Raw genomic sequence first — 25302 nt, 5'->3', positions numbered from 1 at the left:
AGAGGCCGCTTTTCTTGTGTGATACTTTAGGAGGAATCAGTGGGGGGGAGTCCGTGGGCCTGGCCGAGGTTCAGCGCGTCGTCCTTTAGATGTGCCTGGCTGGAGGCTGCAGTCCATGGGCCTCTCTGTTTGCTCCCAACTTTGCCTCCTCAGCTGTATACAGAATCTGCTCTCACGGGCTGCTTGGCCGGAATGGGGGCAGGTTCACTGCACAGAGTCTGTGGACCCCAATGACCGCCCTACGAGGGAGCCTGGCAGGAGGACCGGGCCAGGTCGCCCAGGTCGTGCTGTGCTTTCCGGGTTTACCTTTAGCCTCTCTGTTTGAGGAGGGCTGTTATCAGATTTGCCGCGTAAGGAAGGGAGGCCGGTGCTGCTGAGGCGAGGCCGGGACCCCCTGCCCCGTGAGGCTGCCCCAGCTCCTCCTCACCGGGGATGCCCCGGATGTGGCGGAGGATGCAGGGTGTGGGGGTCCGCAGGGACCTGGGGAGAGGCAGGCGTGGTGCCGCCCGAATCCTGACCAGGATGTAACCTGCGAGGGGGAAGACACGGGGTGAGAACAGAGGAGGAGAGCCAGGAGAGGGGGGTCCCTCCCTCGGGGACCTTGGAACGTCTTGGTTTTGTACTTTTTTTTTTTTTTTTTTTTTTTTTGCGGTACGCGGGCCTCTTACTGTCGTGGCCTCTCCCGTTGTGGAGCACAGGCTCTGGACGCACAGGCTCAGCGGCCATGGCTCACGGGCCCAGCCACTCCGCGGCATGTGGGATCTTCCCGGACCGGGGCTCGAACCCACGTCCCCTGCATCGGCAAGCGGACTCTCAACCACTGCACCACCAGGGAAGCCTGGTTTCGTACTTCTTGTGCGAGAATGCAGGCTCATGTCGCAGTCTTTGTTTTAACCCGTGAGAATAAACACAAGCCCCGTCTCCCCATCCTTTTGCGTCTGCCTGCCCCCCTTCAGAAGTAGGAGCGGAGTGGGGGCCACCGAGACTTCTGTCCTTATGTTTCATATCGCGAGACGCCCCGTGTGTGTAACTTTCTGGTGTGTCCTTAGGGTAGAGTGGGAGCTGCTGGTGCTCCTGGGCTCAGGGATCAGTTAAGGGACCTGCACGACGGGCGGCATGTCGGGGATGCCACGTGGGCCCCAGGCACTGACCTGCCGTATCTTCCCGTCCCCTCAGACGGCACGCCTGCTGGGCCCCCCTGGTGCGGGGCGGCGCCCTGCTCTGGGCACAGACGGCCGCCCTCCTGCTAAAGCGGCTCCGCCACTCGGGTCGGGCCTGGAAGGGCACCGCCTCCGACCTGCTGCTGCCCGTGCTCTTCGTGGCCTTGGTGATGGGCTTGCTCATGGTGAGGCCTTCGGCCGTCGGCTTCCCTCCCCTCAAACTGACACCTGGCCATTACGACATGGCCAAAACCTACTTTTTCAGGTAAGAACATTTTTTGGCTTCTTCCCTTCTATTTCCAAATTATGTCAGGACAGATTAGGAATAGCAGTAGCTCTGATTCTTTAAGAATTTCAAACATACATGCGTTGTCATCGTTTCGGAGGTCGGTGTTCCCAAGGGTGAGCACTGAGAAGCTCCTGCTTCTTTCGGGGCCTGTCTTACGACAGATGCTGAGGACAGATGCGGCAAGCCTGGTCCAACCTCTGTGCCCCCCGGGCTCCCCTTGGTGGAAGGGGACACGGCTGCTGAGATGCAGAGAGTGGGGCTCACAACCGCCCACGGGCCCTGAGCCGGGACTGGGAGGGCTGCATGTGGTCCAGAGTGGTTAGGACTTTAGAAGAGTATATACATTGTCTATTTCACAAACCCTCCAAGGCTGCTTCTGGGACACCGGCCCTTAGCTGCACGCCCCCCTCTGCAGAGAAATGTCTGGATTTTCTCTCTAAACAGGAGGGGGCCCCGGCACAGCCCCAAGCCAGATTAAGTCCTGTTCTGCCAATACGTTCAGGCCAGTCTGAGTGTTGCCGCCAGATGAGTTTACGTAGGAAGTTCTCAGATCCTCCAGGGGTGTTGTTTCACCCACGGGGGGCTGGGGACCCGAGAGAGGTCCCGGCCTCCTGAGAGCCTCGCCCTGGGTGGGCTGGTCCCTCTGGACCAAGTTCAGAGCATCTTCGCTGAGCATCTGCCGCGGCCGGGATCTGGGCCTCTTTACACCGAGTGCCGAGCCTGGACCATCTTCCTTCCAGCAGGCCCTGCTCAGTCCCATCGGGGCCAAGACCCGGACTCGGGGCGCCTGGTCCACGCTGAGCAGGCATCTTCATTGGGCCAAGTATGGTGCGGGCAGCCAGGAGGTCGGGCGTAGGTTTGCTTCTGTCAAATGTGTATCTTGATGAAAGTACTGAGCTGCATTGTCTAGGCTCTGAGTCCTTGCTGATCTTTGTGCCACTTTTACAACGGTATGTGATGTGGAGTTAAACAAATAGAGGCACAAAAGGAAAAGTCGAGAATGAACTGTTTGGTTGGCTTCTATCTCCGTGGTAACGGGATCCCCCCACCCCCAAGCCTTATGTGAAGAACCGTGCATCTGTCCCGAGTATTCCTTCCCAAGAGGGGTCCTCCTCTCTGGCCCAGTGCTTTATTTACCTGCTCTCACCCCTCATTTATGGAATGGTTAAATGTGTGAGAATGTCCACTAATGCTTCTTACTGGCCAGATGTTCAGATTTCTGTTGCACTCCTCAGGTATGTAAGAGCTGTGACTATTTTGAGCTTTTCAGTTACAAAATTGTAACTGTTCATTTTTTTCCACCTTCATACATTTCCATCGCAAGTTTTTCGGGGGTAACATCAGTATTTTCAGGATGCATATCACCAGATTATCCTTATAAATGTGCACCGATTTACAGCCCCATAAAACCCTTGATTCTTTTATTCAACAAGTATTTATTAGGCACCTACTACATGCCGCGTACCGTTCTTGGTAGTCACACACGTATGAACAGAACAGGCCCAAATCCCCACATTCGTGGGAGAGAGGAAGCTTATTTCTCCAAATCTGCACTCTCGCTTTTGAGGCCCAGACCTGCTGACGCATGGCTCTGTTAGGCGGCTCTTAGGTTACTCTTGAGACTGAATGTTCTCAGTCACTTTATGATTGTTTTAAATTGCACTTTGCATGTTGAATGGATTGAGCATCACATGCAATTAAGTCACATTCTCAGTGATCTCCCTTCTCCTCTGCCCCGTCTTCCCCTCTTCACCTTTTCTTTTCAGGCAGGTGAAGATTTCTCTACATGGCGTTCATGTCACTGAAACCATTTTCAAATAGCATTGAGATGGTTGCAAACAGCCATTCACTTTCTCCACTGTGTTATTCATTTGGTAATTATGTTTTTTTTTGTCTGAGAGCATTTTTCCTGTTCTCACAGTATTAATCTCTCATAGAAGGAATGCACTCCAAAATATGTTGAGTCTGAGAATGATAGATATTTTAATATTTCCTTCCATTTCTAAGAAGCTGAGGAGGCTTCTTACATATCTGATGCTCATTTTCTCATCCTTACAGACGGGCCGGGCCATAGGATAGGGTGTGTGTTCTGTCAGAAATCGCGTATTTCCCCTCTTTTAATCTTTAATTTCAGACTAAACAGAAAGAACGAGTTTACATGTCATTAGTTTTTGTTTAGTAGAGTAGCAGTTTACCTAGTTATGAGGGAAAAACTATAAAACGCTGCCAGAGATGGTTCATACGGATGGAGACTTCCCTTGCTTTTCTGAGTTTTCCTCGTGGGCGAGGAGGGTGCCTCTACCCCTTTGGGATGCACAGCTGCTCTGCTTAAGGCTCAGCATGGACACCACTACCTCCTTCTGTGTCCTCCTTCTGCTCTAGTGGGGTGACCACGTGTCCTGCTTTGCTCAGAGGTGAGGCCTGTCATCTTGGCGTCCATATTAATCATGCCCTTTCACTCTCAGAAGTGTCCTGGAAACCGTGTCTCAGTTTCAGAAAGAAAGTCCTGTGTAGGCAAGTGACTCTCAGTTGCTGTTACTTTATTTATTTAGTTCTGGTTCAAGGTGTCTATTCATTCAGCGAATTTGCTTTTATTGTGGTAAAATATATACAGCACAAATTTTACCATTTGAGCTATTTTTAAGTGTATCCGCATTATATTCACTGAGCATCTGCGCTGTTTGAGTTTCTCTGGCTTCTGGGACCCTCGGCCGTGTCTGTCCTGAGATGCCCAGGCAGCCACGCTCCCTGGCTCAGGAGTAGGAAGGCGTCTGCTTTCCTCCTTTGGGCCAAGAGACCAGGGAGGCTGAAGTCCGCAGGTCTCCGAGGGCCACCTTCTGCAGGATGGCCCTTTTTCCTCCCCACCCCGGGTGCTTTGCACCTGTTCTTCAAATGCTGTCCCTGTGTTGCCCGGCCTGAGGCACCTCTGCCTGTGGAAGCTCCCACGGAGCCCGCGGACCCCTGGAGCCGTTGCCGGTCAGTCCAGGGCTGGCACAGGGCAGGGGTGTGGGGGGAAGGCCCACGCAGGCTGCTTTCTCGAGTTGGTTTGATCTCCATCTGCGTCAGAGTCATCTGGGACTCTTGTTAACACGAAGCCCCTTGGGGTGCTGGTGAAGAATATGCGCTGGTTCAAGCAAGCCCCTGATCACACTGCTGCACGTGGAGTTTTGAGAAATGCTGGCGTGGAGAGAAAGCAGTGCCCCATGTAGGAAATGCCTCAGGAATCCCAGTCAAGCACTCTTTCCAATCCCTAGAGTCTGGTAAGGACAGGCTTCATGTGCTTCTAACAGCACTTTAAATACAGCCAAGAGTTTGAAGACAACCAAAAAGAATTAGTTTAAGAACAAGCATTTGAATTTTATGGCAACAGGGATAATTTAAAGCTAGTTCTTTTTTCCTTGTTTTTCAAGTGACCTCTAGACCTAAGCCAAAAAGTAGTAAAAAGTAAACCATAACTTTGAAACTTGCTCTTAGTAATTATTCCAAGTAAACTACTTTGTGGATCAATATTTTTTTTTTCAGAAAAAAACATTTCAAACTTTCATGTTTGTTCTTGGGTTAATGGGCCAAAAGAGAGCTATTCAGAGTATTTCCACAGATGCCACAAATAACGTTTTCATTTTATGGGCAACATTTCCATGGAAAATACGTCCCTTTCCTTCTAAAAGTGTGTTCTCATTTGTCAGAAACAGAGGTCACGCTGCCTACTTATGAGACATAGCTTTGTTGTAAATTTCAGCATCTTTCATCGCTGTGTGTTTCTGGACACAGCTGTATGGAATCAGATTAGGCCAGTTGTAAACCACCTGGATATTTAAAAATCTTGCTTGTATTTCATGCAGTGGGGAAGAAGGTGTTTTCCTATAAATAGTTATTCTTTTTTTTTTTTGCGGTACGCGGGCCTCTCACTGTTGTGGCCCCTCCCGCTGCGGAGCACAGGCTCCGGACGCGCAGGCTCGGCGTCCATGGCTCACAGATCCAGCCGCTCAGCGGCATGTGGGATCCTCCCGGACCGGGGCACGAACCTGTGTCCCTTGCATCGGCAGACGGACTCTCAACCCCTGCGCCACCAGGGAAGCCCGTAGTTATTCTTTTTGGTTTTGGATGCTATAGCGGTGTTCATATTCCAACTCGGGCCTGAAAGTAAAGTTGTCCTCAGCTCGGTGTAGTGAGCTGTTCTTTCTTTTCCATTTATAATCGGTCCTTTCTGAAAGGTAAGAGGTCTGGGAAGATCACATTGCGGGAAGTAAAATAACTGGGTAGAGATGAAGGAGTAGGCCTACGATTTCAGTTCATTAGCAAGATGACAGTTTGTTCCACAGAGTGCTTTTGAGAATCGGCTGTGTTCTGACTACTGTCCTCAGCCTTCCCATTTCTCTCATGGATTGTTTTGTTCCGCGATGAGAAGCCCACAGTTAAGCCAGTGGAGATGTTGCAGCCACTGGGAGGAAACGGGATAGAAGAGGTGGCAGAGGGGGGCTCACAGGAGGAGGAGCTTGGGGCTTAGTGGCTGGGGACGGTGTCCAACCAGGTAGCAGGGAAGCGGATGCCCTTCAGAGGGAGCTGGTCCGCCCCGTCAGAGGGCAGTTCCACTGGGCTGGGCCGCGGTGCCTTCTGGGAGAGAAAGTCGGGAAGAGCAGGGAGGGACTTGAATACTCTTTCAAGGCTCATAGGTGACAGGGAACCAGTGATATATTTTGAGCAGAGAATACACCAGGTTGCTGCATGAGAGGCTCACTGCCGATTATGGAAATTGGGAATCTCTGTAAAGTCCCCGTCTGTGCTGAGGCTGCACTGCTCGAGGATGGACACTGCGCCTCATTCTGGGCTTTGACGTGTACTTTCAGGAAGCGGGGTGCACGAACCTCACCTACCCAGACCTCCCCAGGTTTAATCGCTGGTAGAAAGTCAAAAGGTGTTCAGGAGTCAACTCTGCTTTGTCTATAAACAAAGAAATCGATTAGAAGAATCAGTGGTTGAAGGTTACTTTGCAGTGTCTACGTTTCTTAAGAGAAGCTAATGTTGAAGTTCTTTAGAAAAAAACATTTATGCTCATTTGTTAATTTATATACTGCTTCTTTCCAAAAATTTGAGGTCATCGTTCACATGCAAATGATCTATCATTTTTTCCTTTATTTTGAGGATACGTGTTCCCAGCGATGTCTATTCAAAAGCATTTTGTAAATTACATAAGTTCTAGAAAGTAATAAATCTCTATTCTTTCATAAACACTTATCATCCAGAATTTTAATTAATTGAAATGAGCCCCACTCCTAATCAGCCAGGTTTAAAATATCATCTCCTTTACATTTTCTCAAGCCAAGATATTTCTTACAATTGATGGATAAAATTTAATGTAGAGTTTGTTTCTGTATCTCTCCCAGGCTATGAGAATAGTGTGTCTTGTCTTTGATGGTGTCTTCAATAAGGAGATTCCACCTTGGTGGCCTTGGTTCCCATAGATGCTGCTTGAACTGTGAACAGACTTCTGAGATTTGTGCCAGTGAAAGAGATACTATAATTCATTGTGTCCTTAAAGCACACATAGGACTTCTTATCAAGAAAAGGTTCAATATAATTCACATATAGAAACACACAAGAAAACAGATAGAAGAAGTTGTTCTGTGGGACTTCCCTGGAGGTCCAGTGATTAAGACTTCGTGCTTCCCCTGCAGGGGATACGGGTTGGATCACTGGCCGGGGAACTAAGATTCCACGGCTGTGCAGCGCAGCCAAAAACATAAATAAATAAAATAAAAAAATTAAACTACTTTATGAAAAACCGAAGTTGTTTTGTTGCAGGGCTATGCTATAGGACACGTACTGATAGCAAATCAGAGCTCTAGCAGTCAGAGAATAGTTTGATAGACTTTAATATATTAACATGATGTAATACAATGCAGCCTTTAAAATTAATTTTTAAAAAACATACAAAAATACCAGAGTTGGTAATATTATAATTTTAAGTGAAAGGATGAGAAAAATAATACACTTGAATGCAAGTATATAAAAATGCGTTATCTGTGGTGGTAAAACTGTGCTTTTAAGACATTTCTTCATCCGGTTGCTGGTTTGGCTTCACCATAAAAAAGGTGAACGATTAGCTCTATCTGTGCTGCTAGGAACATGCGCCTGGACAGTTGGCCTGGGCTCTCTCTGACAGACTGTCCCGTGAGCTCCCAGGCAAGTACTAACCTCCCACCTTGTTTCCTTCATCTCATGACAAGCAGCAGTGAGAACGGTGACGTGGAGCTCGGCCGCGTGCTTTTGCGGAAGTTTGGGGATCAGGACCTGCTCTGTGCTGACTTACACTCAGACCTGTAAGTGTCCGATGCAGAAATGCAGCCTCCAGCCAGCCGCCCCCAGGCTGCAGGACTGGCGTCTCCAGGACTGTGTCGCCTGTTCTCACTGTAGGGCTGAGACTGAGCAGGCCTGAGGGTGCTGCTGTCTAAAATGACCCGAAATAAGCTCCATCATCGCTCCTTCCCTTCCTTGGTGGATACACGCTTTATATCATTGCAAAACCCATTAATTAATAATGAATAACATTCCCTTTGCTAACTAAAACCCCAAAAGAACAAAGCTAAAAGAATGAGGTAGCAATTAAGTATGAAATACGTAGTAACTGTTGTTTACTTTTAGGGTAAACTCGTACCTATGAAAAGATTAATTGTACTTTTTTTAACTAAAGGGAGTGAAAAAGTCCGTAACATCAGTGTGGGTGTGAATTACTTTGAAGACTTTGTTTTTCTAGGTTTTGCAAATGATACTATAGAGATGACCTTTCATGAAACCTTGATAAAACATGCCTTTCTTCATAAACATACCTTTCTTCTCTCTTTCTTATTTTGCTCGACTGTTATTTGAGGATCTACTATAAATATCATGTTGTTGTAGGAACCAGGATTGATGGAGCACATGGCCCCCGCCTCAAGAATTTACAAATGGGGAAAGTGATAAAAGCCATAACGATGTATTAAGTACTAAAGTGTATGTTTTTCATAATAAATTTAAAAATCCAGACAATAATACAATATTGGCGTATGTTTTCCTAATTTGGGATGACATTCTGTGCATTAGTCACGTTGGTGATTAGCACAAGGCCGAGTAACTGTTAGCAGTCTCAGTGAGGAAGAATTAATAGAAAATTAATTATGTTGTTTCACTTTAGTTTTCTCTTGAAAAAGAAAGTAATTTTTTTTAACTAAATAAAAGCTTCCATGGTGATGCTTTTATTTCCCTTTGGCCAAAGAAACACACAGGATGTAAAAAGCATCTACCTTTGAGAAATTGAAATATAACCTGTGGCCCTGAAGGATGTAGTCTGGGCCCAACCTGGCAACAAAGAAAGAACAGTTGGCAGAAAAAAAAGGTATATATATATTTTATTGGAGTATAATTGCTTTACAATGTTGTGTTAGTTACTGCCAAACAGTGAAGTAAATCAGCTATAAGTATACATATATCCCCTCCCTCTTGGACCTCCCTCCCCCTCCCATCCCATCCCACCCATCTAGGTCATCACAGAGCACTGAGCTGAGCTCCCCACCTTCCCCCATGTGTCCGCACATCCATTCTCTATGTCTGTGTCTCTATTCCTGCCCGGGAAATAGGTTCATCTGTACTATTTTTCTAGATTCCACAAATATGCGTTAATATACGATATTTGTTTTTCTCTTTCTGATGTACTTCACTCTGTATGACAGACTCTAGGTCCATCCACGTCTCTACAAATGATCCAATTTCATTCCTTTTCATGGCTGAGTAATGTTCCATTATATATATGTACCACATCTTCTTTATCCATTCCTCTGTTGTTGGACATTTAAGTTGCTTTCATGTCCTGGCTATTATAAATAGTGCTGCAATGAACATTGGGGTGCGTGTATCTTTTTGAATTATGGTTTCCTCCAGGTATATACCCAGGAGTGGGATTGCTGGATCATACAGTAGTTCTATTTTTAGTTTTTTAAGAAACCTCCATACTGTTCTCCATAGTGGCTGTATCAATTTACATTCCCACCAACAGTGCAGGAGGGTTCGCTTTTCTCCACACCCTCCAGCATTTATTGTTTGTAGATTTTTTGATGATGGCCATTCTGACCAGTGTGAGGTGATACCTCATTGTAGTTTTGATTTGCATTTCTCTAATGATTAGTGATGTTGAGCATTTTTTCATGTGTTTGTTGGCAATTTGTATATCTTCTTTGGAGAAATTACTATCTAGGTCTTCTGCCCATTTTTGGATTGGGTTGTTTGTTTTTCTGATATTGTGCTGCATGAGTTGCTTGTATGTTTTGGAGATTAATCCTTTGTCTGTTGCTTCATTTGCAAATATTTTCTCCTATTTTGAGGGCTGTCTTTTCGCTTTGTTTATGGTTTCCTTTGCTGTGCAAAAGCTTTTGAGTTTAATTAGGTCCCATTTGTTTATTTTTGTTTTTATTTCCATTCCTCTAGGAGGTGGGTCAAAAAGGATCTTGCTGTGATTTATGTCATAGAGGGTTCTGCCTGTGTTTTCCTCTAAGAGTTTTATAGTGTCTGGCCTTACAGTTAGGTCTTAGTCCATTTTGAGATTATTTTTGTGTATGGTGTTAGGGAGTGTTCTAATTTCATTCTTTTACATGTAGCTGTCCAGTTTTCCCAGCACCACTTATTGAAGAGGCTGTCTTTTTTCCATTGTATATTCTTGCCTCCTTTGTCATAGATTAGGTTACCACTGCTGCATGGATTTACCTCTGGACTTTCTATCCTGTACCACTGATCTATATTCCTGTTTTTGTGCCAGTACCATACTGTCTTGATTACTGTAGCTTTGTAGTATAGTCTGAAGTCAGGGAGTCTGATCCCTCCAGCTCCATTTTTCCTTCTCAAGATTGCTTTGACTATTCAGGGTCTTTTGTGTTTTCATACAAATTTTTAAACTTTTTGTTCTAATTCTGTGAAAAATGCCATTGGTAATTTGATAGGGATTGCATTGAATCTGTAGATTGGTTTGGGTGCTATAGTCATTTTCACTATATTGATTCTTCCAAACCAAGAACATGGTATATCTCTCCATCTGTTTGTGTCATCTTTGATTTCTTTCATCAGTGTTTTATAGTTTTCTGTGTTCAGGTTTTTGCCTCCTTAGGTAGATTTATTCCTAGGTATTTTATTCTTTTTGTGGCAATGGTAAATGGGATTGCTTCCTTAATTTCTCTTTCTGATCTTTCATTGTTAGTATATAGGAATGCAAGAGATTTCTGTGCATTAATTTTGTATCCTGCGACTTTACCAAATTCAGTGATTAGCTCTAATAGTTTTTCGGTAGCACCTTTAGGGTTCTCTATGTTTAGTATCATGTAATCTTCAGACAGTAACAGTTTTACTTCTTTTCCAGTTTGATTCCTTTTATTTCTTTTCCTTCTCTGATTGCCATGGCTAGGACTTCCAAAACTATGTTGAATGATAGTGGTGAGAGTGGGCAACCTTGTCTTGTTCCTGATCTTAGTGGAAATGCTTTCAGTTTTTCACCATTGAGGATGATGTTGGCTGTGGGCTTGTCATATATGGCCTTTATTATGTTGAGGAAAGTTCCCTCTATGCCTACTTTCTGCAGGGTTTTTCTCATAAATGGGTGTTGAATTTTGTCAAAAGCTTTCTGTGCATCTATTGAGATGATCATGTGGTTTTTCTCCTTCAATTTGTTAATATGGTTTATCACATTGAGTGATTCGCATATATTGAAGAATCCTTGCATTCCTGGGATAAACCCCACTTGATCATGGTGTATGATCCTTTTAATGTGCTGTTGGATTCTGTTTGCTAGTATTTTGTTGAGGATTTTTGCATCTATGTTCATCAGTGATATTGGCCTGAGTTCTCTTTTTTTGTGCCATCTTTGTCTGTTGTTGGTATCAGGGTGATGGTGGCCTCATGGAATGAGTTTGGGAGTGTTTCTCCCTCTGCTATATTTTGGAAGAGTTTGAGAAGGATGGGTGTTAGCTGTTCTCTAAATACTTGATAGAATTTGCCTATGAAGCTGTCTGGTCCTGGGCTTTTGTTTGTTGGGAGATTTTTTTTTTTTTAATTGGAGTATCTAGTCTTTCAAGAGGGAAAAAGAAGTAGAGTCAATGTTCAGGGAGCGGAACATTTTCCGAATTCTGCTCAGACGTCTGTTTTACCTTCAGATACTGTTGGAGGAAGGGCAGCGGTCCCCAATACTGTGCCCCCGCTCCCCCAGTCTGCGGACCATGCTCACTGTTCCGCCCTCAACTTTCTTCTGCCTTCCTGGTCTGTTTCTGTTTCTGCCTCTTTCTTTGTGAAATCCTTATCTCTTAACTCATTCCTACTTTGTAACCATTTCTACTCTTTTCCTTGGTCCGCATGACAAAAAGCTGGGGCGCGGGTGCCTTATACAAGGGGGTGCTTTGGATCCTTCTATCAATGGTAATTTCTGTCCATGTTACACAAAAAGGCTTGATTTACTGAAGTCCCAGATCGAAGCAAAATGTTTTATTTAAAACAAATATGTGTCCTACTGTAAGTGTAAAACATTGTCGAATTCAATATCTACATATTCCATTTTAGGCAGACTTTGGTCATCGTTTGATCATGAATTAACAGAAACATTTTAAAACGATAGATGAGATTCTGCGTATTGACTGTTTTTCTGTTCAGACTCTGAGCTCAGGTTGTGGGAGCCAAGTTGAACTCCTGCCTTTACCTCCTTTCGCACAGAAGGCAGCAAAAATCTTCAGAAGAAGCTACTGTGGTATAAACATGCACTAAACTTTACATTTTCCCATTATAGTAGATGACGCCTAATTTAAATTTTAAAATGCGCTGAGGTTCCCAGCCTTTAGAAGCAGGCTGGGAGATTTCAATACCAAGGCTTATGTCCCAGGGCTTGAGTCTGGTGACACTCCAGCCGTGATTTCCCTACTACCCCTGAAGTAAAACAGTCACCTTTCCCACTCATTCTTGATACTGTTTTGTATAGAACAGAGTGGTAGTGAGCAAATCTTATATTTCTATTGCACGTTCAAAGCCAAGTGGGGAGTTGGGTTGGGTTCGTGTCCATGGTTAGATGGCAGCAGTTTGAGAAATGATCTCTGAGGTGCCAGAGTCCCTGGCTCACGAGGTCGGGGCCTCGCTCCTGGCACGGCTGTGACAGCTTCCCTCAGATGGGCCTGGGGAGATGGAAAGTTGAGGTCAGGGGGCAAAAGCACCCAGAGGGCACATGTCCGGCACCCTGGAAAAGGTGGGACCCAGATTCTGGGCGGGGTTGCACGAGCCCACATCCTAGCTCTGCCGCGTCCTCCTTGTGTGGTCTGGGCCCTGCCTTACCTTCCTCTGCTCCGTTAACATCACCCTGCTCCCACTTCTCAAGAGAGAGCAAGTGTCAACTTGGACCACAGGGTGGCCCCTGTGCCAGGCTTTTGCCTCCTTTAGGAGAGTTTGTGTCAAAACTTCCTCTCTTAGGAGTAGGTCCTGAGAATGCCTTCCTCATGCTGAGATGCAAAGTGCACTCTGACAGTTGAAACTGCAGGCAGCGGGCCTGTGTCAGAGAGGCCAGCCTTTGATCCGGCCTTGCCAAACCCGGCGGACAGAGGGACTGTGTCAGGCACATCACTCGGGATGACTGTCACTGCTCGTGTGTCCTGCAGAGCCCGGCCAGGTGCCACAAAAAGCCGAGGGACTGGGCGCTTGGGGTCCTGACACCGGAGGGAAGTGGACGTGTCTGATCCTCACGTTTCCTCCCCTCCATCCTCCCCTGTGAGTGCAACTTCACGTGGTTCCTGCAGCTCAGAACTTCCTGGAGGCTGGGCGGCTCCCAAATCCAGAATCTGTGCAATGCTGTGGCTGGTCTCTGTGCAGCTCTGCGGGTCACATCTGATTACTCTCTAACAGGCAGCCAGGAGAAGAACTAGTGGAGGATTTGGAAGGGACAAAGAGGACTTTTTGGAGACATTCATTATGCTGTGAACACTTGCCCACAGTCACTGAAGGCCTGCGGCTAAAGCAAGGGAGGCCCTGAGCTCAAGAAGTGTAAATGGAGTCATTTTTTTCCTCAAGTAATCATCAGATACAGCAAGCAGTCCGATGAAACACATCACTCCCTTAGGTGATATTTCCCTGTTCACTTTCAGGACTCAAACTGGAGTCCCCATTGTCTGCTTAACCGAGAAAGTCACACCAGCAAAGCCTTGAAATTATTTTTGTTATTTCAGAAATTTACATGGAAATTGTACTTTGCTAACCTTGTTAATAGAAATGGTAGGTTTCTTTTCATGGGACTGGACGTGTTTCACCTTGATGTTCTCACGTTGGAGCATCAAGGTCTGGAGCAAAAAGTGAGGGCTCAGAGGTCAAAAGACCGTCTTCCAAAGTGTGATGCTGGGTGAGCCCCTGGCCTCTGACAATCCCACTCCCTCTTCCCAAAAGCGAGGCTGGCAAGCGGTTGTAGTAAAAGCATCTAGCGGGGCACCTATAGTTCAGTAAATGTCAGTTTTCCTCCTTTCTCCCCCAATTTTTGAGTAAAACACAATTATCATTACTAAAGCAGATTTTGATTTACAAACATTAGTGAAAAAAAAAAAAGTATGAGGCCTAACAAGGAGAAAAGTTATAGGGAGCTTTGGAATAAAATGGGTGGACCTGGAGATGATCATGCTAAGTGAAGCAAGTCAGACAGAGAAAGACAAACACCATACGATATGGCTTATATTCGGAATCTAAAAAAAAAAAAAAAGATACAAGTGAACTGATTTACAAAACAGAGACAGACTCATAGACTTAGAGAATGAATTTATGGTAAGCGGGGGGAAGGATGTGGGGGGGAGGGATAGTTAGGGAGTTTGGGATTAACATACACACACTACTATATATAAAATAGATAACCCACAAGGACCTGCTGTAGAGCACAGGGAACTCTGCTCAATATTATGTAACAATCTAAATGGGAATCGAATTTGAAAAAGAACAGATACATGTATATGTATAACCGAATCACTTTGCTGTACACCTGAAACTAACACAACATTGTAAATCAACTATGCTCCAATATAAAATAAAAATTAAAGAAAAAAATAAAGGGTTCTGAACCTCTGCTATAAGTTGTTTTCATAGCAATTTCTGTGGCACTGTGGTTCTTCATAATGGAAATTTAATACTAGTTGCCTTTCTTTAAATGATGATTCAATTACAGTGTCACACGATGAAAAGGAATTAGCAACTACCTGTGTTTATTAATTGCTACACTGGTGCTGAGGGCTCCTGGTTTAGCCACCAGGAGCCCCAAGGTTCACGACAGCCCCCCGAGTCCCTGCTGAAGGTCCCAGGAGCTTCGGTGATACATTCAATGCACGAACAGAGTGAGCATCATTTAATATAATGGAAATATTGTCATTGCAATAGAACGTTATCCTCAGATTAACAGCTCAAGCTGTGAAAACAAATGTGAACGCTTGGCCTTCTGCAGTGCGAGATGATACTCTCATGAGCTGTGCTCCAGTCTGGGGGATGCTTTCATGGGAATACAGCAGCTCTGTGATCTCAGGATCATCCCATCTCTCCTTCGCTGTGTCAGGGGGAATTCTTCCTGCTGGTGCATGACCCCTTCTCTCACCCAGAAGTCCAGGAGTCCTGCGGCTGCCTGGTAGGTTTCCACCGTGTTTTTTATTTCTAAAAAGTCTAAACCTCAAGGAACAAAGATGAGTTCACCCCCACCTGAAAAACCTTCACTTTTGTTAACTAAATGAACTTTTGAACGAAATGACCTTTAGGGTGACTCGATGAGCTGCTTCTTGGAAAGGTGTCGTGACATGGTTTCCAGTGTGGTCCTCCTGTTCCTTGCCCACTGGTCATGGTCGGTGACTGTCCAGCAGTGTTCACGAAGCAAAGGAATCTTCTCCAATTAATGCTGAGGAAGCTAGGAGTGCCCTTTGGGGGGAAAATTCCCAGAATTTCAAGGCAGGATGACCTCAAGCTCTTGCTGTATTTTTATTTGAGTTTTGAGAGCTAGATTTTAAAAGCTAAGACAACACTTGGCTCTTCTAACTATGGTTGATCAGTACAAGAGCACACGGAAGTGGGTTTTCCCCTGTTACAGTGCAAGGCATTGCTGTCTAGTCTGCGGAGGAGAATGGAGTGAAACTTATATGGAAAACTGGTTGGAACTCACTTCAAAGGAAATCTCAAAAGGCAATTCATACAAGGCACAGGCCTGTGAGCCACAATCAGCAAGCTGATATGGCAATCTTAATTTACTGAAAAAGGAAAAGCGAAATCTTAATTGAAATTTAGGATCTATTAAGAAAACGGCCACTTGAACATGTTGACAGGGCTTTCTGTTTAGTGGCCTGTGGGATACACCCCTCCTAATAGTTTAGTGACTTTAGGAAGTCTTCCTTTCCATGGACCCGGTCTGCTTTCTTCTCCTAGACCAAATGTCTGGATGTAAGTGAGGCAGTTACACAGCAGTGAGGGGGATGTCCGGGTGGGACCCACCAGAGACTACTGACTGGTGCTCCTTTGCAGTGAGCAGCTGTTCTGCTCAAGTTCTTTTTGGACACAGTGATTTGTTTCTTCCCCGTCTTGTTTATTCCATGAACTCACGAACCCTGTACATTTTCACTCCATGCTCTTATTCTGTGGCTTTGATCTAATCATCCTGTGAGACTGGTACCTTTTGTTACCAGCTCCCTAAAATTTCCCGGAACGAGATTGAGTGTCAGTGGCAGAGGAATGAATGAACAAGTACCAAGTGGTTGATGTGAATTCACTGCAACTCACGTGAACCTCATGTGAGACCTCAGTAATATGTGTGCAAGAAGAAAAGCATTTCCCATGAAAAAGCCCCATGGCCAAGGCAGCTTCAGAAATGCCAGATAAAGCCCTGGTTAACAGGGCTCTTTGCTGTAGCTCTTGCAAGATGCTGTTATCACGTATGAATCATTACACAAGGGGTGGAAAAGATGCAGCGTTTCCTGCAAATGACTCAACTGAAGAATCCTTGTTTTCTGTGGCATTGTGTGCTTGGGCAGAAGTTGTGGTCCCCGTGTTAGGAGTCAGAGGCCCTCAGGAAAGGAGGAGTCAGGGTGGTCCCTGCTTGGCAAATATTTGCTGATTCTAAGCCTGTGAGGCATTTAGGGAAGAAACACGTTCCTTTGAACTTTTTGCCCATCATCCTCTGACTCTCTTTCTGGTTCGTCAAATGCGAGGTCACCCCAGTGAAAACATTTTTCACCTTTTGGGTTCTTACAAATCTGCCCAAGCTTACATACAGGAAAAGGTTGGGAAGTTCCCAAATCTGACAGCAAAGGTTGCAGTGGAATTCTAGCATAGTTCTCAAATGTATCAACAGGTGACTCTTAAAGAGATCTGAGAACATGTAAAGAGCCAGCGATGATTCACTGAAAACATGACAGCTAGGAAAAGTCACGTTTACTTTAACGTCAGTAAACCTGTGTGTGGGTTACGAATAAGCTTCTACTTGACGTCTTTGGAAACAATTGCAGAAGTGCCCCAGTGGAAGCACCAGGGCTCCCCACCAGACCGTCCGCCTGGGCCACAGGCTGCTCAACCTCTCCGGCCTCCCCCTGGAGGAGTATTTGCTGGCGCTGGAGGAAAAACCAAGGTGGGTTTGAAACCGGTGCTGGCTCTTCCCTGTTCCCAGAATTACTTCAGAAATACGAGTGTTTCAATTGCTGATGCTCTTCAAAACTCAGAAGTCTAGTACCAACTCATAAGAATTCCAAAGAAATGCGGCAGGCCTTAATCAGATTCCTCCTGCCGACTTTCTTGCCCTGGGGGAATCCCGTCCATGGAGAGTCACCTGGGGAGACAGACGCAGCTTCAGAGCTTTCGAGAATGAGCCCAGAGACGTTAACAGCATAATGAAATAATCGTCTCCCTGGTGTCTTAAGGTTCTTCTCCTGCGATTTTGGGGAAAGCTTTTGTTCTGTGCTGCATTTCCGTGAGCCTAAGAGGGTGAATCTAGGTTGAGGGGGTAGGGATGAGCTTCTCATTGCTTTGATTTGCAATCACATTCACCACCCCATCAAATTTCCTGAGACCCCAACGCAAAATCATTGCTTGGTGTGTCCGAGGTGCCTGAAACAACACCCCTGCCCCCAGGCTCTCTTTATCTCCGGTCCTTCCTGGACCATCTCCGGCCCCACTGAACTTTGCCTGAATCTCGCCTGCTGCCCACTCCTCAGGTCTTCAAACACGTCCCAAAATCTCTGCGTTTTGCAGGTTGGAGTTTGTGTGGCCAGGACGTAGAATAGTATCTGGCATACAAAAGACACTCAATCAATGTCTCTGAAATGAGTGAATGGATGCATGAGTTAAATGGAGCCGGGTGGGAATGCCTCCTTATTCCTGTGCCCCCAAATTTCTGCTGGGAGTCCGGGCACGACGGTGGATGTTTGTTTTTCAAGCTCCTTTTATCAGAGACTGGGAGACAAAGTTTAATATGTGTTTTTATTTCTAAGGTCCAATATTTTTAGAAGCTTCATGAGTGCCAGATACTACACAGCCCAAGGGATAGGGAGACAAAAGATGTAATTCCCACCCGTTAGAGGCTCACAGACACACATAAGAGATAAATTAGCAAGAAGACAGTTAAAACCCAGAGTAGCAATTGACACAGTACTCAGGAGATACTCACAGAGCTGCATAAGAGATAAACTAGCAAGTAGACAGTTAAAACCCAGTGCAGCAATTGACACTGTACCCGCGAGAGACTCACGGAGCCTCAGAAGAGATAAACTAGCAAGAAGACAGTACCTGTCTAGCAAGAAGACAGTACCTACCCAGAGTAGCAATTGACAGGGTACCCGGGAGAGTCTCATGGAGCCGCATAAGAGACAAACTAGCAGGAAGACAGTTAAAACCCAGAGTAGCAATTGACACAATAAGTGGACATGTAGGGTATTGTGAGAACCCCGAAGAGAAGGAAATGCACCCCAATCAAAGAAGCCGGGGATGCCTTCCTGAAGGAGGCCTTGTTTGCACTGAGGATTAAAGAAGCAAGAGTAGGGAAGAGAAAACAATTCAAAACAGGGTAACGCAGAAGAGCCCGACAGACTAAGTGATTCTGAAAGCTGATTTGTAGGAGAAACAACAATTAATTAAAATAACCGTGGTGCAGGGACCACAGCCGTGTCCTTACGCGGCATGTGTTTCCTAACACGTTGGTAAGTTCTGAGCGGCCAGGCCACGTCCTCCTGCAGGCTGAGCCCCGTGAGACCACGGCACGGAGCCTGGGGGCTCAGCAGCTGCTGTTCTGAGGCTTCTATGACCAGTGGGTGGGGGAGGCCCTCTGTTAGGAAGGCCTGATGCTGCCTGGTTCAAACACTAACACCGCCTTCACTGTCAGCAGGCTTGGAGGATGGTCTTTTGGAGTGAGAATCCCTGCTTAAGTTCAAGATGCACATTCAAATATATCAAAACCCAGAACTTTGGCAAAGGTAATATTTTTTCTTTTTTTACTTCTTGTTTTAGAAAGAAGTCAGGGAAACTTGCTTTGTAAATACCTTTGTGGGTACAGGCGGAATCAAACCAAATCCCAGTGTTTTTACGGAGAAATAAAGCCAGTTGTTCATAAACATTCCCTTGAAAGAGAAAATGCATTTAGTTTTCGTTTTCCTTTAGGCTGTATAGAAATATATGAAATAGGTCACTTTCTTTTGTTATGATCAGAATGTACCTGATGGATCTAAAGCAAATGAGAAAATAATCTGTGTTTAAAGGCATTTGTTGTCAGGATAACGGTGATCTTGATACGTGCACTTAAATTCCTCCTCTTTCTGCTGGCTGGCTGGACCCAGAGCTGGATGGACACAAAGAAAATGGTGGACTCCTCCCAGGGGCTGGATTTTCAAGCCCTGTGGAGACTGTCCCTGTGAATGAGGAAAGTTTCCCTGGCATCACCAAAAGTGGCTGGGAGGGAAGGAGGGCTAGGATAGAGGAAGACGCCCTTACCCACCAGCGGGAACTTAGAAGCGGTGAATCAGGGCAGGTTTCTCCAAGGAAAGAAGTCAGTACAACCTTAAGATGGGATAATATCCGAAGCTTTCAGTCTTCGGCGATTGGGGAAATCGTTGTCTGGTGTCGGTCCTGACTGAGAGAAAAATTGGGAAAGAGTAGATCCTGGGAGTGAAGTGTCTGCTTGTAAACCTGTCATATCACTAATGAAATGTCCCTACCTTGTGCTGGGCCTTCACGGTTCCTGGGGACACGGAAAAGCTTATCAAGATCTGGGCTTGTGCCTGGTGCAGGCTTACTCATTGGAATAAAGGTTCTTTCCAGGTTTTGACAATGTAATCCCTGAGGAAAATGCTAACATTCATACTTCACGATGCAATTCCGGAAAAAAATGTTAACAGTCGTATTTCACAACATAATCCCTGATGAAAAATTTTAGTCCCTGTGTGGACTGTTCAGAAACCCCTCTTTCAGCTGAGATTTGTTCAGACCTCTTACCTTGTAGGCCACATGCATGAGATTTATAGCTTAATACAAAAATATCAAGATTCATAGCTTGATAGAAAAATACCTAAAATACATTTGCTGGCTTTTGAACACGGGATGGGGCTGTTATTAAAATCAACCCAATTTGTAGAAGGAATCTACTCATTTCCTCTCAGAACATTTTAACTTTCTAATCTGTCCAAATCCTAAGCCCTCTGTTGACAGTGGGCTGTCGTGTCCTTGCTTTCAGGATCCGGGGTCTCCCTGCATCTCTGCTTCTGTGATGAGGGCACAGGATCCCTGTGTCTCCCTGGCACCTGTTCTTTTCTCTCTTCATTTGTCTTCTGTATTGACATGTTTGACTAGTGACTTCTGCAGCTTTTAATGTTGTTTGACGTGGACTTGGCCAGGCACAGGCGTGCAAGCCAATGGTATGCAGCCCTCTGGGGATGGAAAGAAGCCCAGTAGTCACCATACCTCACTGGCTGCAAAGGGCGTCTGTTGTCTGAAACCCCTACAGCACTGTTGGTGGTTGATATCGTGTCAGATTATTGCATTAACCTTTCAGTAATTAGCCACCAGCCTTTAACTTTGGCCTTTGGGGTACAGTCATAAGACACGGAGTGATTTTCATGGTCTTTCTGAGGAGAAAATGGACAATTTGCATAGGAACAGGCTTAATACTTATAAATTCATTGTATTGTAGAATGTCTCTCGTGGAACCTTTATGAGTTATTTCATTCACATCTTGAGTGTTCAGCTGGTTTAATTAAACACCCTCTAGAAGGTATGCACTTCAGTTAAAAAGGCGAAACTCCTGGTGTTTGGCATTCGTTCTATTCTCACATAGACTTTTAGCCATTTAAATATCCATCCAGTGATTTTTTTTTCCTACAGTTACTCAGTTCCTTTCTGAGGAACTGTTACTCGGGATCCTGAGATGGAAGGTCTGTTCTGAGGTGTCAGGATGTGTCCCTAAAAGGAGGCTGACTCCCTCCTTCAGTTACTGGATTTCACTGTGTCCTGACTTACGGGCTGGCAGGGAGGGAAATCCCACAACTTACTTCCAGAGAATGGTCCAGTATTTCAGGGAAACATTCTTGGAAGAGAAAAAAAGAAAAAGAAAAGCTCTTCCTTTGAACTGTGCTTAACCTTAAATGTTAATTTAAAGGTCATTATGAAACATCTGTTGCTTAAAGAATTTATAAAATTTCTCCCAAGCGAAGGCCAATTTATAGAAGAACCAAAATGAAGTTCAGACTGTTCCTTGGAACTCTGTGCGCCAGTCACCCATCACCAGAAAGATGCTGTAGGGTGGGCAGTCACGGCCAACAGGGCCGTCGGCATCTGGCCTTCACAGAGCAGGGCTCAGCAAAGGCCTCGCTCCCGGGGGTGGGGGTGTCCCGAGCCAGACCCTGCTGGCCCCCTGGGACTGTCCCCACGACCACATCCTCGGCGCCCCTGACTCTGCCGGGCGCTTCTCCCATCTTCCCTGACAGCCGTGGGTGGAGATTTGGAAACAGGCCATTGGAGCAGCTCCTTGCCGGTCTCCTTCCCGTAGAGAGCTGGCCTGGAGCCCTCTCGGTCCAGCGTGGCAGCACCCTTGCCCTCTGACTTCGCCCCCATGGAGCACCCGGGCCTTTCCATCATCTCACTGAGGTCCACAGGCTGCATCGTGGATCCTGTTAGTTCAGGCTGCACCCTCTGGAGTTAATCACTGGTATTTGGTGAAGTCAGGGTTCTCCGGGTTCAACCCCTTCGTCCCCTGAGAGGGTCACTCAACACCACCCCTCCGTCAGCAACCGTCACAGAGTTTCACGGCCACGCCTGTGACTTGGTCTCTGTACTGAGGCGTCCCTCTCGACCTTGGGCCTGGAGACTGGGGACCAGAGGCGTAGGGGCTGAGCCTGGGCCAGAGGGAGGACATCAGAGTCCCTCAGCCAAGGACGTAGGAGGAGCGGGGCATAAACGGGACCTGACACAGAAACCACAAGCCCACGGGGAAGGGCTGCAGGGTGACCGGGATCCCGGGTCCCCCAGGCCCACACAGCTGCCCCACTCCACTTTCCATGTTTTTATACAGTGTCATTCTTAAGCTGGAAAAAAAAAATCTCCCTGCTTTTAAAACAAAAATTAAAACAAACAAATGAAACAAAACAATATCTGAAGACCCCAGATCCAGGGCAAAGACTACCATTGCCTTTTTCATACGTTTCCCTCCAGTGAAGCAGTTACAGGAGCCAAGATTGGGGGTCGGGAGGTCATGGACCGTGGTCTTGGGGGCTCCTGTCCACACGCTGGGGTTCCGACTGTATCAGCCTGTCCCTTGACTTTAACAGAGGCTTGCGCTTGTATCCTTTCCAGAAACACGGCTAGATCCTCAGTGTCAGCACATCTGTGGCTGTGTGGGGTTGAGGTGGGAGTGCCAGGGGCCCGGCCCAGGCCTGCAGGACCCAGGGTTGCTGTGCCGGGAACAGGAGCGGGTGAACACCCTGGCAGGCGACCTCAGTGCAGGGAGAGCTGCCCCGTCAGGGACACCCACACTTTTCCCTGCTTTACAGAATCGCGTGTCGGAATTGCACACACTGCGAATCTGTGGCGGCTTTTGTTACCAGCCTCAGATCCACCTGGACGCCCCGGGTCTGTGGATAGTTGGTCTCAAGTGGCATTTCTTCTTCCTTGGAGTTGGGAAGAATGACTGCTAAGGCTTTCCCTGAACCTAAGAAAATATTTGAAGAAGGGGGGGTGTAGTGACAGCTGCCGTGAAAGAGGGAAGGGGTCTGCTGCTTCCTGCCTTGCCTGGTGATGTGGGCTCTCTGAGAAATAACTGGGGTCGCTGTCCTGTGTAGACCGGCATTTTCATGAGTGGTAGCCCAGCTGTCCCCGTGAACACAGGACCCTGGCGGAAAACGACTGGTCACCCTGTGACGAGAGTGGGGGGATTGGGTCGGAAGCCGAGGGACTTGTGATGCGGCCCTGACTTTGCACAAACTGTGAGAACCTATGCAGCTTCCTTCGAGCATGAACTTGCTGGGGAGCAGCTCTAGTCCCACAAAGAAGGTTGTCTGTCACAGAAGGTGGCATCATCTAGAGAAGTGAGCTTAAATTAAGGTCAGAATTTGCCAGTTGATTCATTATACCTCTTAAAGACACTCACCAGCATTCCAAACTGAGTACATTTAAAAAGTTTTTATTAAAGTATTGATCTTTTGAAATATAGATACTGATGGTTCAGTTAGTATTTTTTATGCTACTTCTTATTTCAACGTTAATAGCATTGTCTGTCTCCTATTTCTGCTTCACCTTTCTCCTGCCTGACAGGCCTGCTGCCTTATTCTCCACGCTCAGCAAATGTTCACTTCAATTTATTTTGAGGAATAACGTTCCACATTCAGTTATTAATTTGAAAGTAATAATTTTTTTCTTATCATTTGCTTGCTTTTAATTTGCAGGTCAAATTTCATTAGCTTATCAACTGAGAAAGAAAAAAAAATGTTGGTCTTAGATTCCCTTTTTGCTGTGAGACTATAATCATAGAGCAACACTCAACATTTGTTCTGTGGAAAATTAATCTATTTTTAGCCGTAAATTATATGCTGGAGATAAATACAAAATTAGCAGACTGGAATTCACCGCTCATTATCAGCCATGCAGGACCAGTACTCCGAGGCCTGCGTTCAGGTGCTGGTGAAGTTAGTTTACATGTGCTCCTCGCATGCAAGAACCGCTGATGGATAGACTTCAGAACTAATTTCATGAGGGCCGTTAAGTTCTCTTTCTTTTTTGGGTGTGGTACAGTCAGAAGGGCTTTCATTCCCTGCCATCCTACCTAAGTCGTCTCAACAACCTTATTCTGTGGAGGCTCTTACCCCCTGTGGCAGACTGCAGGCAGTACGGTAAAGTTATTTTTAACGCAGTTTGTAATTCAGTACTTTCCAAAGACAGTGTTTTTAAAAGGGAAAAAAACAGAGGAAATTCTGAATAGGAACGTGAAGCGTGATGAGAGTTTTCTGCTGGCAGCCAGTCCATGTAGAAATGGGTACAGATTGGGACGCCCAGGCTGCTTTTGTGTGTGTGTGTCTTTCGGTGTCTTTACCTTCCTGGAAGTTGTGACCTCAGGTGACTAGAGAGTTCGCTCCTAGTGACTTAGCATCTTCCAGAAGCAAGAAGAATTTCTCTCTTTAAAGAGACACTATCGTACAGAAAACTGTTATAGATGACCCAGATCACCATTATTGTTGGGAAGGTGATCATAATTTATCATAATTTACTTGATGCTGAGCCCTCAACTCATAAGTTATCTGTGTTGACTTTGGATTCACTACCTGTGCTTTCTTATTTCTTACCCATGTAAATGACACAGGTGCATTTCTGGAACCCAGAGTGAATTTACTGGTTTAAGGGGATGTTATATGTCTCATTTGGGTGGGCTAAGTTGTAATTTATCAAATTCATTCAGTTCTTTAAAAAATAAAGAAAGAAAGCAAACAGATGTATAAATACCAGCAGGCCACAGCCATCATAATTTATTCACAGGATATATTTGTCAAAGCATTAATTCACATAGAAATAAATGCTAAGCAATTACCCCAATATGCTATGACTTTACCCCAGCTTTGCCTTATTCTTCCATATTTGTTTTCCCTTCTCCACCATTCTTTTTTTTTTTCTTTTTTTTTTTGGCTGCGTTGGTCTTCATTGCTGTGCGTGGGCTTTCTCTAGTTGTGGTGAGCGGGGGCTACTCTTCGCTGCGGTGTGTGGGCTTCTAATTTCGGTGGCTTCTCTTGTTGCGGAGCACAGGCTCTAGGCACATGGGCTTCAGTAGCTGTGGCTCGCAGGCTCTAGAGCGCAGACTCAGTAGTTGTGGAGCACGGGCTTAGTTGCTCCGTGGCACGTGGGATCTTCCCGGACCAGGGCTCGAACCTGTGTCCCCTGCATTGGCAGGAGGATTCATAACCACTGCGCCACCAGGGAAGTCCCTCCACCAATTTTTAAAATAAAACATTTAATTATTTCGTGGCACTGTAATTGTTTTGGAATGACAGTAAGTAATATGAAAATGTGTACGCCCAAGTAAAGTACAAAAGAGCATAAAGCTGTATGGATGAGGGAGAGCAGAGTGATGTTTATCGTGTCTGAAATGTCTGAGGGACATTAGATATTTTTATATCCATGGTCTCATTTAGTCTTTATGGCAGTTTTGTAAGGTAGGTGCTATTTGCCTCCCTCACTGATTAGAAACTGAGGCTCAGAGGAATTGCCCACCCGCTGTGGCTCTGAGAAGGTTGAGTGAGGGGGCCTTGGTTTGATTCTAGGTCCAGCTGATAACACAGCCTTTGCTTTTCTACTGCCAAGAACTGAGAGGGCGCTTCTGATGGGCACGGATAGGACATG

General features: G+C 45.9%; 1 protein-coding gene across 1 annotated transcript in view; it reads left to right on the top strand.

Annotated features, from left to right (window-relative positions):
- The window catches only part of LOC309827188 (ATP-binding cassette sub-family A member 13-like), a gene marked incomplete at both ends in the record, with an annotated part of 150292 nt that overhangs the window by 11116 nt on the left and 113874 nt on the right, over positions 1 to 25302 (top strand). The window contains 8 exon segments of the mRNA XM_082661725.1: positions 1177 to 1425; positions 7680 to 7769; positions 15020 to 15036; positions 15039 to 15088; positions 16950 to 17068; positions 18818 to 18854; positions 18858 to 18905; positions 23696 to 23804. Coding sequence (XP_082517851.1) covers positions 1177 to 1425; positions 7680 to 7769; positions 15020 to 15036; positions 15039 to 15088; positions 16950 to 17068; positions 18818 to 18854; positions 18858 to 18905; positions 23696 to 23804 — 719 coding nt within the window.

The sequence above is a fragment of the Grampus griseus genome (genome assembly GCF_964374135.1).
Source record: "Grampus griseus genome assembly, chromosome: 9".
NCBI lineage: Eukaryota > Metazoa > Chordata > Mammalia > Artiodactyla > Delphinidae > Grampus > Grampus griseus.
This window is presented reverse-complemented; position numbering and strand designations above follow the sequence as displayed.